Here is an 18049-nt window from a genome sequence, read left to right on the forward strand (position 1 = left end):
AGGTGCATTAAAAGAAAGTGGCCAATCGGAGTGTCGATGGATAGTTCGTCATACAAGCATATAAGACAGTCGTCATTGAACGTTATAGGGGGGGATAAGGGAAGAAAATACGAAGCAGCAAGGGCTGTCAAGATACCTCGCCCACAAAAAGCAGATGCAGATGCGACCGGACGGTGAACACGTGCGACGCTTTTTTGTGACGGACGCATGAACACGCGGTGCAATGTTCAAAAAGTTGTCGCGAAGCGACGCCCTTGAGAATATATCCAATTGGAGCACCAATGATGTGTTGTGCCTGCTTCGAAAGGTGAGTAAACTCTGATTCAAAGTGATCTTTGGCATTGTCAGCAACGAATTTCTAAAATGAACGGATCAAAATCTCAAATGATTTCATAAATCATCTGAAAACACTGAATATTTTCTTTTTCCAGTTTTTATATTTATCTTAACAATTGAATATTTATGATGTGTATAAATTCTATCATTTATAAATTCATTGAAATAAATTCATTTCATGATAAATAGTAAAAGAAATGTAAATAAAAAAAATAAATTATTTATATAAATAAATTATTTATATAAATATACTATAGATAAAAAAATCAATAAGTTATTCTTTTTTTACCGTTGTTCGTGACACCTCAGAATGATTTAGTATACCTTGCAAACTGTCAAATTGCATGACAGAATATTGAGAATTGTACATGAGATACAAATAATATCTCATATGTATATTTTTAATTAGAACAAAATGAATAGGTTTATGTATTGCATTGTACTTTTTTTTCATGTTTTTAAAATCGTGAGACTAGAATATTAAAACCATTGAAATGTGTGAAGATTGAGTCGATGAATGTATACCGACTGAGTATGCCGTTTGAAAACATTTAAATTCTAATTCAAAATTATACTAACGAAATAAAATATCAAATAAAATAATATAATTATAAAATAAAGTGCAATAATGCAATTTTTAATAGCAATATTACTCAATTTAAACTGATGTAACAAAATACAAAGGAAAAAGAACTTGTATCTATTCATTCTGCACTTTGTTGTCCTAATAACGTAAATATTTGTACAAGATATAGTATATGCATGTTATCAGTAGTGCACATCCTGTTTGATCGAACGAGTTTTTTTCTTTTACAGAACGGTCTGGATGAATGTTGTAAAGCCATTGCAAAACGACAGATAGATGGTGACGAATTATTGGTGAGTAAATCTGTCTATTGAATTTGATATCAGTCATCGTGATTTTTTTTCCTGTTTTATTCACGTTTCGCTAATCAATGTCTATGTCATCTATGAATATATTGATCTAATAATACATTGATAATTATAATATATTATACGGTTTGGTAATAAAACGTTTATGAAGATGACTCCATCTGTTATAAATTAAATTCTAAAAAGATAATTATTAATCTATTCCGATTATTTGTGAAGAAAAAGCACTGTAAAAACTTTCATTGAAATATCTGTAAGAATAACAATAACACCTTATCTGAAATGAGCATAAATTTTAAAAGATAATTATTAATTAAAATTTTCTTATACTTGGTAAAAATGCAAACAAAAAGAAATTAGAAAAAGAAATTATTAGAAATTTTTTCGTTGAGATTAAAAAAAAATCTTTGATATTAAAAAGAATAATCAAAGACTTGCTACTTTCACTAATTAATTGAATAAAAGTAAAGTTTGAACATTGGGCATTATTCGCATACTGCCAAGCCGCACAATGCAAAAAGAAACAAGTTTCTAATCGGTTGAAATAAATAGAAAACGTGGGGATAATGCAATGAGCAAGTTTCATTCATAATTCGTGTCGTTACATATTTCGTTTCCAACTGGCGCGTGCTCTCTTATGTTCTTCTTAATTAATTGTAATTATTCCAGCACTTGACGGAAGGGAAGCTGGCGCTGTGGAAGAGTGACCTCACGCGTCCACTGATATGGTAAGAGAACGAAATATCAGACATGTCTCGTTTCTCGTAAAATGTGATGGAACAAAGTGGACCCGTTCTTGTGACCAAATAGAATGTTGATGCTCGTTTCACAGTCTAACGGTTCTTCTTTACGAAGCATCTCCCTGAGACACTCCTTCGAATCGTGATCGCTGAACAATTATCCATACACACTTAACCGTGTTCCGTAATTTTCGAAAGCTGTTCGAAAGAATAATTAGAAGATCATCCAACTGAATGAATTTTTTACTCAATTAGAGTTGTATATCTCAAAATTGATGATTGGAAATCAAGAAATGATTTTATATCTTACACTTTTTTCAATACTTAGAAAGTTATACTACGCCTTGAAGTAACTGGAAATGGGGAAAAAAGAACTCACGCATTTTACATTCTTTAATTATTATTTACAAAGTAGTAAAATTAATAATTTACCTAGTTATTTAATTTTAAATACATAGGCCAAATTTTTGTTATAGAAAGTATAAATAGAAAGATGAAATGATATAATACTGAAAATAGAAAAATGATTTCACATGTTTTAGATCTTCTAGTTACTTATACAGCAATAATATGTCTTTTGTAATATAAATTTTTGAAAAGTTTTTATTACAAAAGATATAGATCTCTTTATTGTTTTTTCATAGATATTATTTTTAGAATTTCTTATTTGATAATTCTTGGAACTTTTATTTTCAAAAGAATCACATCATTCTATACAATAATCTATACAATAAATATATAATAAGTAACCATGTTTTAAAATTCCAAAAAAAATATACTTTTCAATGGAAATATAAATCTGAACAATACCCAGGTGCCACAACGTATGTTCTACTTCTATTCCATTGTTGAACTCCATGCTAGTAAAGGAATTGTATCGACATTAGAGACCGTACATATATAGAGGAGACGAATTGTTTGCATTCTATTGATATTACAACAGCTATTCCATCCTACCGTTCTAACTGTTGTCGCAATGGCTTAAACCGGTGAAAAATTTGGCGAGCGATGATACTATAGAAAGCGTCGCCGGACGCAGTATGCATACCAAGAGGAAGGTTCAATGGCTTGAGTGGTGAAATCAAAATATGCTGTGGTTAGTATTTCCGAAGGCCACGCTAAGATCGAGTGGCCCCCGGTTATACAAACCGGTGCAATAAGTGCGTAATTCTATCGTGTGGGATGCCCTCACGATCATTCAATATCTGCTACTGACGCCACGAAATTTATCGTCTTCTTTTATTAAGGAAATTCCACTTGACAACAACGCGACTGTTAATGCGACTGCATTAATATGCTATTTGTAATTAGATGACAATGTTTCGAGAAAATTCGAAAGTTAGATATTAAAAATGAACGAAATTTTTTAATACTTAATTATGTATATACGATAATTAGACTGATAAATATATGTAACATTTATGAAAAATTTAAATATATAAAAATTTATAGAATGCACATAACATGTAAAAAGATATAAAAATAATTCAAAATAATATTATGGTACATGGAGTAAATAAAATAAATAAATCCTTCACTTTCTTTTTTATAATTGTGTTTATAAAAATTTATATAAATATAAACACAATCTAATGATGTTAATATAAGAGATGAAAAAATGTTGTCTAATTTTATATAAATATTTTTTAACTAGACTAATTTAATGGTCATTTTTTATTTTTCGTTTTCAATTAAAAGTATTCGTCAATTTTTTAGGAATCTTTGGACATTCGTAGAGGAAGTGAGAAAAACACCAGAAAAATTTGTAGAAGAAAAGATTCTTGAATCTCAATCGAACGAAGATCATTTAAGCGACACCGGCTCTTGGGGGACCGACTTCGAGGATGAAGCAAACGAGGAGAATACTTTATCAGAAACTCAGAGAATTTCCGGATCAAATTATGAATCTAAAAACAATCAGAAAGTTTTAGTAGAGAACAATGCAGATCTTAAACAAAAAGATGTACAAACAGAGAAGGTATCGAAGCAAGAGGAAGAAGAAACTTATGTGAATTGTGGTCTTACGATTGACGAGAACACATATGCGAATTGTCAGGAAACTGTGCCATTGAAGAATGCGTCCAGATTGCATAATCAAGGAGAAAAATCGTTAGCTGAACAACTTAAGGAACAATTGCAATTTATAAATACCAAAAAGCCAATAATGGGGCCAAAACCTGAATTATTGCAAACAAAAAATGTAGAGGTTTCAGTTTTAAATCGAACTCAACCTCGGAAATCGTTTCTTCATAATACAAAGGCTAAACCGAATAATCTTATTCAAACGCAAAGTTAGTAAATTAGAAACAATAAAGAGATTATATTTATTCATATATTCTGTAAAAATATTTTTGAATTTTATTTTTAAATATTTTTTTTTCTTTTAATATAATAGAGAGTCGAATAATTTAATAAATAATATTTAATATTTTAATTGATAATTTTAGAAAGAATGACGGTACCTCCTCCACCACAGCCAATAAAAAACAAAGATCAAATGGTGATCATCGAGAAATCGAATAAAGATCAAACAAAACCTCCTGCAACGCTCAGAAATCTCGATCTGGTTGCCAATTTACCCACAAAGACAGAAGAAAGCGAAGATGAATACGAGTCATTCGATGAACAAATAATTGAACAAAATCAAAAAAAAAATATGTTGAGAGTGGACAGTAAGCAATCATTGACTAGTGGTCATCAGAGTTCCGTGGAAAGTGTTTATCAACCACCAAGTGTTACGAGTTATGAAGAAGAAGAAGAACATTATGATATTTATGAATCAATCACGGAAACAGTAAGTTTTAAAATACATTTTTAATTTTATAATAATAACATTTAATGAAGAATTGAATTAACGAGAATTGTTTCTATAGCCAGACGATAATGGATATTATTTAAATCCTATTCAGAGGCCGGCTAATATGAAAACACCCCCACCATTGCCAGCCAAGCCTCCTCAATCATCGGCTACCCCCTCTCCAACTCCTTCTCGAACAGATATAGAAAAATTAAAAGGTATGTAATTTTGATTCTTTTTATAGTTCCTTTTTAGTTATTTTATATGTGTAACAAATATTATGGGAAATTCCCATATCATATGATAAAACTGTCTCTCATATGTCAGCATGAATATCAAAATGAAAAAAAGAAATTAAACTGAGGTCGTTGAAGATAGTCAGTGGTGCAACATGTTACGATGTATGAGATAAAAAGTGCAGGCTGCATTAATTTGGAGGAATAAAAAGCTTTCAGCGTCCCAACTTCTCATAAACATGTGCGTGGCAAATGGCCAACCACCAATGGTTCTGCATCAACCTGATGCAATTGCAGTCAGTCATGGATGAACTATCGTTCACACAATTCTCTTTATTTCAAGTTGTAATAGTATATCTATATATTTCAAATGAAATTTGTGTAACATTCGAATAAATAGTGATAATAATTTATTAATGAAGTATATAATAAGAAATATGAACTAAAAAAGTAAATTCTGAATAACTCTAATAAGTAATAATAGAAACAAGTGCAGTTTCAAAGTTAATTAAACAAAGAAATAATGTTTCGAAGAGATTACAATTTTCCAAAAGCTGATTAAACACAAACTATATATCTTTGAATCTTATCAAAAACGGAAGAGGAAATAGTGGGATGGAATGTGTTCCTGCTTTTATCTGAGATTAAGCAAACAGCTCGTGGGAGGTTTAGGTGCTCGTCTTGCCGATGAAGTGTCCGATATGATAGTAAGGATCAAACGAGGACTTTCACGATGTTATTACACTCAACCACCTGAGCCACCAGGTAGAATCTCTTACGAAGCGAATTTTTTGCCTACCATATCGTTTACATCTTCTTTTACATTTGTGTACATATTTTAAATTTAAATTATAAAATCATCAAATATTTCAATAAATGCTTACCAAGCATTTCTTCATAAATTGTGCTATCTTTAAACTAAAAATGATTATCTAATCATTTTTGGTGAATATATACCATATGTTTTATCTTAAATTGGAAATACCTAGAAACTTAAAATAATCAAAATGCGTACAGATCGGTCGATATATTTTTAAGCTTTGAGGAGACAACGTGACCCATGCTGAGAGACCAACGGATGGCCGAGCCTTGTAGTTTATTCGGCTAATTCTTCATTTAAATGCCAGTCTGTGTAGTGATTTCATAGAGTTCAGATCGTTTGATTTTTTTCTGTTTTAAAGTTTCTCTATTTGATAATTTTTAATCTTACAAAAAACTTATTTTAATAATCTTCGAATGGTTAGACCAATACAAAATTTGTTAAATTACTATTTATTAATTTACAATGAAAAGTCTATATAAATAATAACAACTTTAAATTTACTGTTTAATCCTAAGTAATTTAAAATGTTGTATTAGATTTTATAATCTTTAGATATTATCTAGAACGCAATTCTCATTTCATTTTTATATATAGAAGATATGTAAATTATTGAAACTAGTTATCCTTGAAATAGATCATTTCAATCCCATTAAAGTAATTTATTAAACGACACTTCTATTAAGCAATATATTCTTCTATAGTTCTATTTTTATATCTGTTCAAAGTTCAAGATTCATTCATTACATCAAATAGACAACAATAGAAAGTTTTATTTTTGAAACAAAGACCACATTCAAATTTCCAGATGATGAATGAAAAAAGATTTGACGATATATTGGTGCATATTCTTTTGATAAACGCGTGAAAAATTTCAAATAGTTTATTTCTGAGTGAAACGTGAAGATCTTCTGAAAATGGCTACCATAATTGGAGATCCAAAAAGAAACGTGTCCTTAAACACTGCGATTCGCCGTCAGGCAAGTCTTTCAGAATGTCTGACTCAGGCAACTCTTACCCAAGCTCGTCTGAATTTAGCAAGTTAGTGATAAAACTTATGAATTTTCAAAATTTTCGTAAATAAATAAAATTTAGCTTTCGATAGATTTAAATAAAATAAAATGATTATTAGATTCTGATTAGAGAGATATAATTAATGTTTTGTATTGTTTTCAGAGAGATCTCCTGAGAAGAAATCGGCTACATTACCTCATTCTAATAGTAATACTTCTCTATCATCGGAAAGAGCTACGAGACCATTACCACCCCCTCCTGAGAGACAATCTTACATTGACAAACCTTGGTTCCATAATGTTACCAGAGAGCAAGCAACAACTCTTATTAAAGAACGTGAGTTTTTGTAGTAAGCTAAAATAGATTGTTATTAAACTTTTGGCAATGGGAAAATTTCTATATTCTTAGTTAATTTTTGTTATCCGATTATATTAATATTGAATCGATTTATCATGTTTAGAAAGTACTTACGGTAACTCACAAGACGGATACTTTCTTCTGAGACCGTCCACGACAAACGTGAATAATCCTTTGGCTTTGGTCCTTTGGTACAGGGATAGAGTATATAATGTTCCAGTCAGGAAAAGGCCTGACAATAGGTAAGCAAGTTTTCCACACTGATATTTTTTGTCCGTACATATCTTTGCTAAGTACTGGACTTATTCTATAGAAATAAAAAATTAAAATAATCAAACATTTTTAAAAATTCTATTAAAAGAATTCTTATGAGAGAAAAATAAGAACTGTAAAAAAATTAAAAATAAATGGTGAAAAAATTGAATAAAGAGAACTGTTTGTATATTTTTTTGAATAGGTATGCATTAGGTTCTGCAAAAATAAATGAGCAATCGTTTTCTAACGTGGAGGAGATCGTGATGTTTTATACAAGAGAAGAATTAGTTCTTCATAGCGGTGGCGTGGAAATGGGAAGCACAAAATTAACGGATTCTCCGCCTAAATAAGTTTTTGAAAATTCTCACAAACCAGCTTATGCAATACAAACACTGCCTTTGAGAATTTCTAAAAGAATTTGCATATATTTATTCAATAAGTGCCTTTTGCATATAATGATAAATCAATTTCGCATATTTTTTAAAATTGGAATGCACTTATATGTATTGTAACACTCAGTGAGTATGTTTAGTATTTAAACAAAAAAAGAAAATAGATCTCTTATAAAATTGTGTGCATATATTTTTAATACAGAATTTTTTAGAACATATACAAATGGTATTTTTGCTAATGTTAAATTTAAAATTAAAATTTAAAGAACATCGATGTATTGTAGATATTATTTTTATATTGGAAAAAAAAAGTCACTTTGTGCACATAACAAAATAAATATAATTTACATTTTTGTATACTTATTGTAGATTAGATAATTTGGAAGAATTTATAAATATGAAATTGTATTAGATAAACAATAATAATGTATATTAAAGATTTGTAAATAAGAAATTTTTTGTTTCAAAAATAAAATTTCAGGATATAGATAATTATCTTTATTATTATCGATCAGATATAAAACTGTTTAATTATAAAAATTGATTTTGTAAATAAGAATTATATAATTTGTATCACTATATACAAAGTGACTTTGTATAATTGTGACAAATGTAGATATATTTCAAAACATATATTGAATTCGTACATAACTGAAATCAAATATATTGAAATCAATATACCCAACATCAAGATCGTTTCAAGGTCACTTTTTTAAAAAGAATGAAATCAAAAATAAAGGGTTAAAATCTAATTCAATAATATTTTACAATATTTAACTTTATGATAACAAGATTTAATTAAATTTAGAAATTTAATTAATTAGATTTAATTAAATTTAATTAAACTTAATTAATATCAATTACTTATTAAATTATTAAGTGCCATATTTAAAATGATCTTGAAACGTTTCTTTTTATTTTTAAAAATAATTTTTTTCAATTTGTATTTTCTGATTTATATGTGGATTAATAAGAATCAACTTTTAGATTGTAATCTCTGCATTTATATTTTGCCATTGTTATTGTGAAAATAAAAAATCATAAATTTGAAGAAATAAAATTTTTTTATTAAAATTTTATCCAAATCTTTTTCAATTTTTAATAGAGTTTTATAATAGAAGTTTTTATATATCAATACGAATGAGTTTAATGAATTCGAAAACATATATATGTGGAACTAATTAATTTTTTATATTGTTCTTTATTTATCAATACCAATTATAATATCAATTATTTATCGATTAATGAATTCGAAATGATGAACCTACAATTTATCCAATCTATTTATCTTGAATTACATTCGATTGATAACGATAACACAAATTAAGTAAACACTCGTTAAAATCAAGTTTTTTATTTTCTAAATCAACCAATAGTTATATATTACATGATTATTTCTATTATTGTGTGAATTTATTTTCGAAATCAATCTCAAATTGACCTTGATATATATAATACTTTCATATAATGAAACTACGTGAACTTGTGCGCGTGAACTTTGAAGAACGACTGCAACACAATTAAAGAGATCATAATACTAAGCGATTTATGCATTTGATGAGTGCTCAACATTGAATTTTGATTTATCTTATTTAATAAATACAAGTTACTCTTTAAATATATTTCGAAATTATATAATCTGATAATTTGTGCGAAAAATAATGAAATTTATCATGAAAAATTTGACATCAATACAAATAATACATTATAACAATGTTAATTTTCTAACAAGAAATAAACTACATTTATATAATATAATAATATTACAATTTATTTAATAACACATAATTATATTTTATAGTCTTTTAAATATTAAATTCGACTCTTTATTATTGAAACAAAGATAAATCAATGTAAATTATCAAACATCAAGAAAAATACAATTCGAATGGCGGGAATTTATAAATTTTTGATCTATATAAAATAATGCATTTCAAAAATTCCCTAGTCGTTTCAATCTGGTTACTTTCATGACGTCAGTCACTATCGTCGACAATGATGTGGTAGGAGAATGTAGTAGTAAAAGACATGACAGGTTGTGCGCACTACCCTGTTAACTGCTTGTAACTAAATGCCAATTGAGCAGTCCATTTAGTCCATCACTTAAAGCTTTTCAAGAGGTCTTCTATATCTCACGAATCTGGGACATTGAATTAAAAAATGCTACTCGTTTTGTAAAAATTGCGATGAAATCATTCTATTTTGTTTCATCAATTCCGCGAACTGTGCGATAAAAACAATGCTGACATGAATCAGTTTTTACAAAAGTATAATTCTAAGCGGCAATAATGATGCGTTAAATAAAGTGTTGATCACTCGAGAAATTGTTCGAGGAAGCAATGGAAGATGAACAGCCAGCAAGAGAGACGAACAAGATTTGCGGTGTATGTGGCGATCGCGCACTCGGTTATAATTTCAACGCGGTTTCGTGTGAAAGCTGTAAAGCTTTCTTTCGACGAAATGCTTTGAAAAACAAGGTGACTAATTTGATAGTTCTCTTGCAGATTTTTCATGAATTATTTTTGATATAAAATAACGATATTATTAATTTTTATATTGGATATTCAATGAATATACTTATGAGTATGATAAATTAATATCTATTTTTTTTTTTTTAATTCAAATTAAATGTTATAATAAGATGGCGTAACTGTACATAAAAATTTAGTTTCAATTAAATAATGACAGCAAATAATGATGGGACAATAGAAAAGAAATTAATATTATAGTTTGCTAACTAATAAAATTTTTTTTTTTAATGTATTCATTTAAAATTTTTTGCATTTTCACAGGATTTTCGATGTCCATTTACTGAGAATTGTAATATTACTCCAGTCACTAGACGATTCTGTCAAAAATGCCGTTTGGATAAATGTTTTAGCATAGGCATGAGAAAGGAATATATTATGTCTGAAGAAGATAAAGTATTAAAACGACAAAAAATAGAACAAAATCGTGCAAAAAAAAGACCAATTTTAGAGAATACAAAACCATCAAAAATCAAGAAGAGTTTAGATGATTGTAATTTTGATGATACATCTATGTCAATTAATTCAGTTGCATCAACTGCATCAGACACATATTTTTGGGAGTCTGATAGAAAATATACTGATTTAGATGCAAATAGACAAACTGTAACTGAGAGTTTAAGTCCAGTAACAGCTGCAAGTGTTCCAAGTCCTTCTAGTCCACCAGAAAATGGAGTTATAAGTGGATCAAAAACACTAGACATGATGAAAGATTCTTCTCATAATTCAAACTTTGAAAATTATGATCATTCTTCTTCACCTCAAGAAGAAAATGAAATTGATGTAGAAAAGTTGAGAATGAATTCAAATTCTCCTTCTCAAAATCAACAAAGGTTTGATAAAATTAAACCTCATAATTTAGAAAAGGATAAAAAATCAATTATAAGTTCAAAAAAGTTTAATCAAAATATGTTAGACTTAAATTCTGAATTTACTTCTACTAACCATGAATCTATGAAATATTCCCCTGAATTTGATAATGCATCTTGTTATAATAAGTTTGATTCTAGCCCTATACAGAGTTCTCAATATATTGAACATACAACACATTATAAAAGAACAAATATAGATATGAATTCAGAAATCCATATGGAAATTTCTTCAGAAGAAGCAGTATCTAGTCAAAAACAAAACAAGGAAACATATCCAAAGGAAGATAATTTCATTAGTAATAAATTTCCACAAGAATCTACTTTGATCGCGAAACTCGTTAATAATTCGAGTTTTATTACGAAAATATTTCAAAATGAAGAATTACTCTTAAAGATTATGTCAGATCCTGTTGTTATTAGCAAATTAGAGGCAGATCCTCAAATTTCACAATTCTTTAAAAAAAATGGAATCATTGCAGATAAGGAAGTTTCATCTGAAAAAGAAACAAATATTCATTTGAAAGATGATGTGAAACCAAATCATAATAATTCCAATCAAAATATATTTAAGCCAATATTCAAAGTTAAACAAAGACAAATAGAAAATCCAATTTTAACTGATTTAATTACAAATTCGAATCAAGAAGAATGTATAAAAATACAGCGTGATGAATCTAATAGTTCTGAATGGAATAGAAATCTATCTGATGTCACAAAAGATGTGCTTCAAGATGTACAAAGGTATAGTCAAAATTTATATTTTTGAAAAATTATTTTAAAATGTATCATCTATGGATTATATTTCAGAATACCAATTGCTGCAAATTCCATTGAATCTATTCTTTGTGAAGCAATTAAATTAGAATTTTCAGCATATTCTACTCTTGGTGGTATGGAGACTAGAAAAATATTAAATGATGCTGAAAGAGCAAAATTAAATGAATTAATAGTAGCCAATAAAGCATTATTAGCTCCTTTAGATGAAGATATAACAAATTTAATTGGAGAAGATTGTAAATTTAAGGTAATATTTATTTTTAAAAATGATTTAAAAATATTTTTAGATGTTAACATATTTTTGATAAATTCAATTTTAGAATAATTTTGGTCAATCCGATCCAGCTCTATTAGATGTTGTAAATCTTACTGCCATAGCTATTAGACGCTTAATAAAAATGGCGAAAAAGATAAATGCGTTTAAAAATATGTGTCAAGAAGATCAAATAGCTCTTTTAAAAGGAGGATGTACAGAAATGATGATTTTAAGATCAGCACTTAATTATGATATTGAGAAAGATATGTGGTGGATACCACATAGTCAAGAAAGTATGTCTAACATAAAAGTAGATGTATTAAAAGAAGCAAAAGGAAATCTTTATGCAGAGCATGCAAGATTTATTAGAAGTTTTGATCCAAGATGGAGAGATGAGAATATAATTTTAATTTTAAGTGCAATTGCTTTATTTACACCTGACAGACCAAAAGTGGTGCATAATGATGTAATTAAATTAGAACAAGTAAGTTTAATACTTTTTATGTATAATATTATCTGTTATATAAGTTTTAATGATGTATTTTTTTTATAGAATTCTTATTATTACTTGCTTAGACGCTATCTAGAAAGTGTTTATTCCGGATGTGAAGCCAAATCCATGTTTTTAAAATTAATTCAGAAAATTTCCGATCTTCATAGATTAAACAACGAAGTTGTTGGAGTATATCTTAATTTAAATCCGTCGAGGGTAGAGCCACTTCTTATAGAGATATTTGATTTGAAACATTGATCGAACGTGTTCAATATAATGAATAGACATTAAATGTTTTCAATTAGTATTTCTCTAAATAGCAGAAATAAAACCATTATGAATTTATGTCAATAGATCGCATGTTCGTACAAGTAATATATAGCAATAATATTGAAAAGAGAAACGTTATAACTATATGAAATCAGAATTTGTGATTGAAAATATACAAATATATATGTAGGTTAATGTACATAAAATTACATGAATATTATCGCCAAAAGTTTATTCGTATCAGAATATCGATATAGAGTTACATATATTAAGATATCTATATCGATTTACAATAATGTTCTGTTAACATCAAAGTATTTCGGTTTACAAATATAATATTATTAAACCTGTAATAAATTTAGATTTCTATTTTCTTTCATATTTAAATCACATTAATAAAATAAAAATAATAGATGTGAAATGGAAAAGAATTATATTTCAAGATTTGAAACTATAAATTATTATTTTAATTGCTAAAATGAATTTTTAATTTTTTTTTAAATATTCTTGATTAAACTAAACGGACGATACGAAATTAGTTTGAGTTCGTTAACTTAAAAATTTAAAAATTATAAGTTCTTTTTAATCGATATTAACGGAACATTATTTTAATTAATTTCTGATAGAATATAAAAAATTATTGTAATTAAAGAAATCTTTATTTTTATGTAAAATATTAATATCACCAATGATTGTCTAACCGTAAAGATAGTTTTCAGAGATAGTTCGAACTATAAAGGTCATTTCGTCATTTCACATCATTTTTTCGAGGATAAATATATTTGTTCATATGTTAACGAAGGTACCTTAAATTGTTAAATCTAGAGAAAATATTTGTTATATCAGTATCAAGTTCTATATTCATGTTTAACGAATTTATAAATATAAAAGAAAAATATTTCTTTATTTCGAAATAAATTAAAAATTATATATGATAAACATGAATTCAGTACTTGGTATAAAAATTGAAAAAATCAATACAAGCAAGAGAATGCAAGATATAAATTGTGTAATGTGTATTCACGTTACAAATATTAGTATGTAAGTAATAAATTGTGATATCGAGTCAAAATATATTTTTCAGATACTTGTTATATATGACTTTAAATATATTATTTCATTCCTTTTACTATTATATTATTAATTAACTTTGTATTTTATAGATTATATATGATTTAAAAATAAGTACCTTTTTTAAATTAGCCGTCATTTTCAGGCCAATAACCAAATAATCGCATGATTACAATTACGATGAGGCAACAAGAGGTAAGAAACAATGCGAAGCTGATGAGAAGAAGGAATAAATATCCCAGTATTCTAAGGACGGATAGAAACAAGTAAACTACCCATTCCCAGATCGTTTTCAATAACATTTTATATATCACTTAAAATTTATCAAAAGAAAATAAAAGAGACAACAGGATAATCGATATTTCATATCCGATATGCTATAGTGGTGACAGAATCTTTATCAACGAATTAATCAAATGAGAATGTCAATTGTTATACACGCATAAATATAATGAACGATAAATTTATTGCTTGCAATTTCTTTATATTTGTTGTTATTAAAAATATTCTATAAGAGATATGTATAAAATGTGAGTATAAAATATAATCATCGTTGTTATTTGTTCTTTTATTTTTAATTCCTATTCGTAATGCTACAAAGAACGTATTGGGGATTTTCAGCTTCTATTAAATCTTTTGATACATCAAGTTTTATGTAATTATCGCGCTTATAGTGATAAAACAATTCAATGTTATCTTCATAGGATTTCGTGAATATCCAATTGATTTTTTCAGCTGCAAGATAACAAGCGCCCAATGCAGATGATACTTTTAAACGAATCAAAGTTAATTCATCCAAAACTTGAGACTCATGGATTTCATTTATAAAAGCATCTTTCATAAAATTCCATGATTTCCAGACTGATCCGACGCAAATAATCTTTAATCCTCCATGAGCTAATTTGAGATCCTAAAAAATCATTCCTTATATTCAAACAAAATTCATATTTAATTTATAAATTTGAATAACTTACATTATGGGCCTTTTTCGCGAGAGCTATAACGTGTTTTGCAAGATATTTTCCATTTTCCTGGAGAATATGTAAACAGAGCGGATCTTTTTTTTCACAACCTATCACAATTTCCTTAGCAAATTTAGCGAAATTGGTTTTATCAAACTCATTATAAAAATGCGGTAGCATCTCTTTTCTATCTGTTGCATTGAAAAAATATCTCATAGCTGGCCATATATAGTTTATAGGTTTAGGTGCTTTAACTAAATCATCTATATCATCGAATACATATTTACAAGCTCTATATGCAATCCAGAAAGCTAAAAATTTATTTTTATAACAATTATAAAATATATTATGATAATAATTAAAATCAGTCTTTTAATATTATAATCTCGGCCAAATATATCAATCACTTAAGGCCATTTCCCTCTATAGCGAATCAAACAATCTCTACCACTTACCACTGCCTTCGTCCCCTATGAAATATCCCCATCCGCCACATGTTGTCGTTGTTCCATCTAAATTGACCATCAAGGCATTCGAACCGGTGCCAGCAATTAAAACTATTCCACCGTTTTCTAAAGCTGTTCTAAGACTACCCATAGTATCTGAATTGATATAATAAGTTTTAGCAGCATTTGGATACTTTTGTTGCATCGTTTCCATAAGAAGACGATTGGTTTTTTCTTCTTCGCATCCGCTCAGAGTAAGACCCTATTTATTTTTTTCCAATCAATTTTTTTAATTCAATTTATCGATGATAACAATGCTTATCGTATATACGATCATAAAAACGAATTAGTCATTGATACTATTCATTCGAATTGCGATAACTTTTTAATATTTTAATATTTACCAAGCAATCTAAAGGAATTATTTCAGACATTTCTATATTCTGTTTTCCTATTTCCACCATAGCGTTGATTCTGGCACTTGTTTCTTCTATTCCAAGAACCTGGATAAAGAAATAATAAATATAAAATATAAAAAATAATTAAATAAAATTAAATAATATGTAATAAAAAAAATAAGAAAATAAATAATGTAAGAATAATAAATTAGCGGAGGAGAAATACATGATTATTGATTATTGAAATATTCGATTAATACCCAATGATTAGTGCTCGGTCCTTTAACTTCCGTCAATACTTTTCCTTTTCCATCGATGATGATTAGCGTAGATTCAGTACCGCCGCTAAAAATAATTAAATTTACTGAATTTATTAATAAATTTATTTTACTATGTCAATTTATTAATACATTGCTTCATGGTTCAGTGAGCTTTATTTTTAATTGTTATTCATAATGTTAATAAAATAGCACATATGGATAGAAGTTTAAGAAATATGAATATATGTTTAAGAACAGAATATAATATGTATATTGTTATAATCATTTAAAATAATCATAGAATTGATTTATTTTCATATCGTAAATTGATTTATTTTCATATATATTTCAGTTATCGAGAAACATATCGAATGAAATTAAATATTTTATAATGATTATATATAAAAATAAAAAATATAAAAAATATTTATACAAAGAAAAATTGTAAATCAAAAAAATGAAGATTTATATCAATGATTTAAAATTCGAAAATAGATTGCAATTATAAGTTACACAACTTTTCTACATTTATTATTCCAAAAAATAAATTATTTAAATTATTAATAAATTTTTTTTAAAAATAAATATATGAATTTTTTATAATTTTGATATGTACAATATAAATTTTAAAATCAAATTTTGAATATGATGCTATTTATAATGCTATGTTATAACACAGATAATGTATGTATGATGATAATTCTAATTGAATTTTATCAATGTACATTAATGAAGAAAGAATTTACTAGTTATAGTTGTTATTGCATTGATATTACAACTATAATTTAATTTATTAGGAATTTATTAAAATTTTCATGATTTAAATAAAAATATCAAAAAGGACGAAGACAAAAAATTTTTTAAAATCTCTCTTACCCTTCAATGCCCCCGATCCTTATTTCTTCAGGATATTCCGGTAACTCTATTATCGGTGGCTTAATTAGTTCTTCCTCTTCTAACATTCTTTTTCTTTGTTTTCTTAATTCCCTACGAAGTTCATTTTCATCAATCTTTTTTTTCTTTGCCCTCTTTCTTTTCCCTCTTCCTGTCATTTTTTTAATAAGATGATTTCAAATTTTATTTTATGATTTTTTCCATTATTTTTTTTTCGAGAAAAGGATCCAGGAATTTGAGGATGGGATTTAAACAGGCATATTTATCTGATAACGTATTAAATATAAATATAAATTTAAACATTTTATCACAAGAATAAACTGAAAAATAAAAGAGAATGATAAATTTCATAGATAGAATAAATAGAATAGATAAATAGATAGAATAATACAGTAAAAAATATATTTCTATTTTGTAAAAAAATTTCTAAATATTTAAATTTTAAAATTTATAGATAAAAGAAACATAATGTTTAAAATATATGTAAGAATAAATTTAACAATGTAAATGGGTAAATAATATAATCATATGATATATATTAAATTTCTGTGTTGTATCAACTTACAATAAAGATTCAACGACTTGGAGTATGATTAAATAAGCATATGTCGAGTAATTATTAAAAATGTTGAAAATTTATAGAGAGCAATCCTATGTGATATAAAAATTTTGAAATGGAGAAATGTAAAAAGTACTATAACTGTTAGTGGCAAATGTTTACGTATAACTAGAGAATCGTTATGCTAGGAGAAGTTGCCTTCGTTACTACTGTTGCGTTGTTCACGTTACATATCACTTAAATATTGCATCCACTACAATGAAATTTCATGAAAAGTAGGGATTTGAGATCTAACATTAACTGAAAAACTGTTGGATGATCAACGAGTCGATAATCGATTGGTCTGACATCGATAAAAAATTTTGAGAACTAAATAAATTTCTTACTTTCTTATCGATAAAATTTCATGAAAAAAATCATAT

At 27.1% G+C, this 18049-nt stretch overlaps 3 protein-coding genes across 11 annotated transcripts; 2 read left to right on the forward strand and 1 right to left on the reverse strand.

Annotated features, from left to right (window-relative positions):
* The first annotated feature begins 19 nt into the window (after positions 1-19).
* LOC100872307 (uncharacterized) lies at positions 20-8901 on the forward strand. Of its 4 annotated transcripts, none has more exons than XM_012489896.3 (9): positions 20-307; positions 1153-1215; positions 1900-1958; positions 3687-4261; positions 4418-4764; positions 4844-4985; positions 7000-7173; positions 7298-7436; positions 7652-8901. In XM_012489896.3, exons 1-9 carry the CDS (start codon positions 224-226, stop codon positions 7797-7799), a joined length of 1731 nt encoding a protein of 576 aa, XP_012345350.3. In that variant the 5' UTR covers positions 20-223; the 3' UTR covers positions 7800-8901. The 4 variants fall into 4 exon arrangements, with proteins under 4 accessions (XP_012345350.3, XP_086773989.1, XP_086773990.1 ...); XM_086917863.1 differs by having other exon boundaries at positions 24-307; positions 4880-4985; XM_086917864.1 differs by lacking the exons at positions 20-307; positions 1153-1215; positions 1900-1958 and adding an exon at positions 2670-3066.
* A 284-nt stretch (positions 8902-9185) lies between these two features.
* Positions 9186-14667, forward strand: Hr96 (Nuclear hormone receptor HR96). 2 transcript variants are annotated; one of them, XM_012489895.3, is made up of 5 exons: positions 9186-10318; positions 10634-11982; positions 12049-12265; positions 12339-12758; positions 14254-14667. In XM_012489895.3, the coding sequence occupies exons 1-5, from the start codon at positions 10181-10183 to the stop codon at positions 14275-14277; spliced, it is 2148 nt and encodes a 715-aa protein (XP_012345349.1). In that variant the 5' UTR covers positions 9186-10180; the 3' UTR covers positions 14278-14667. The 2 variants fall into 2 exon arrangements, with proteins under 2 accessions (XP_012345349.1, XP_012345348.1); XM_012489894.3 differs by lacking the exon at positions 14254-14667 and adding an exon at positions 12828-14131.
* Nagk (N-acetylglucosamine kinase) lies at positions 14572-17934 on the reverse strand. 5 transcript variants are annotated; one of them, XM_086917868.1, is made up of 7 exons: positions 17634-17934; positions 17051-17334; positions 16175-16259; positions 15921-16019; positions 15526-15778; positions 15083-15381; positions 14572-15018 (listed from the first exon to the last, which is right to left on the reverse strand). In XM_086917868.1, exons 2-7 carry the CDS (start codon positions 17224-17226, stop codon positions 14683-14685), a joined length of 1248 nt encoding a protein of 415 aa, XP_086773994.1. In that variant the 5' UTR covers positions 17227-17334; positions 17634-17934; the 3' UTR covers positions 14572-14682. The 5 variants fall into 5 exon arrangements, with proteins under 5 accessions (XP_086773994.1, XP_031773885.2, XP_086773996.1 ...); XM_031918025.2 differs by having other exon boundaries at positions 17051-17219; positions 17634-17929; XM_086917870.1 differs by having other exon boundaries at positions 17051-17161; positions 17634-17925.
* Positions 17935-18049: the final 115 nt, after the last annotated feature.

This window comes from Apis florea, unplaced genomic scaffold (assembly GCF_048593485.1).
Source record: "Apis florea isolate Af1SG1 unplaced genomic scaffold, ASM4859348v1 contig_2272_pilon, whole genome shotgun sequence".
NCBI lineage: Eukaryota > Metazoa > Arthropoda > Insecta > Hymenoptera > Apidae > Apis > Apis florea.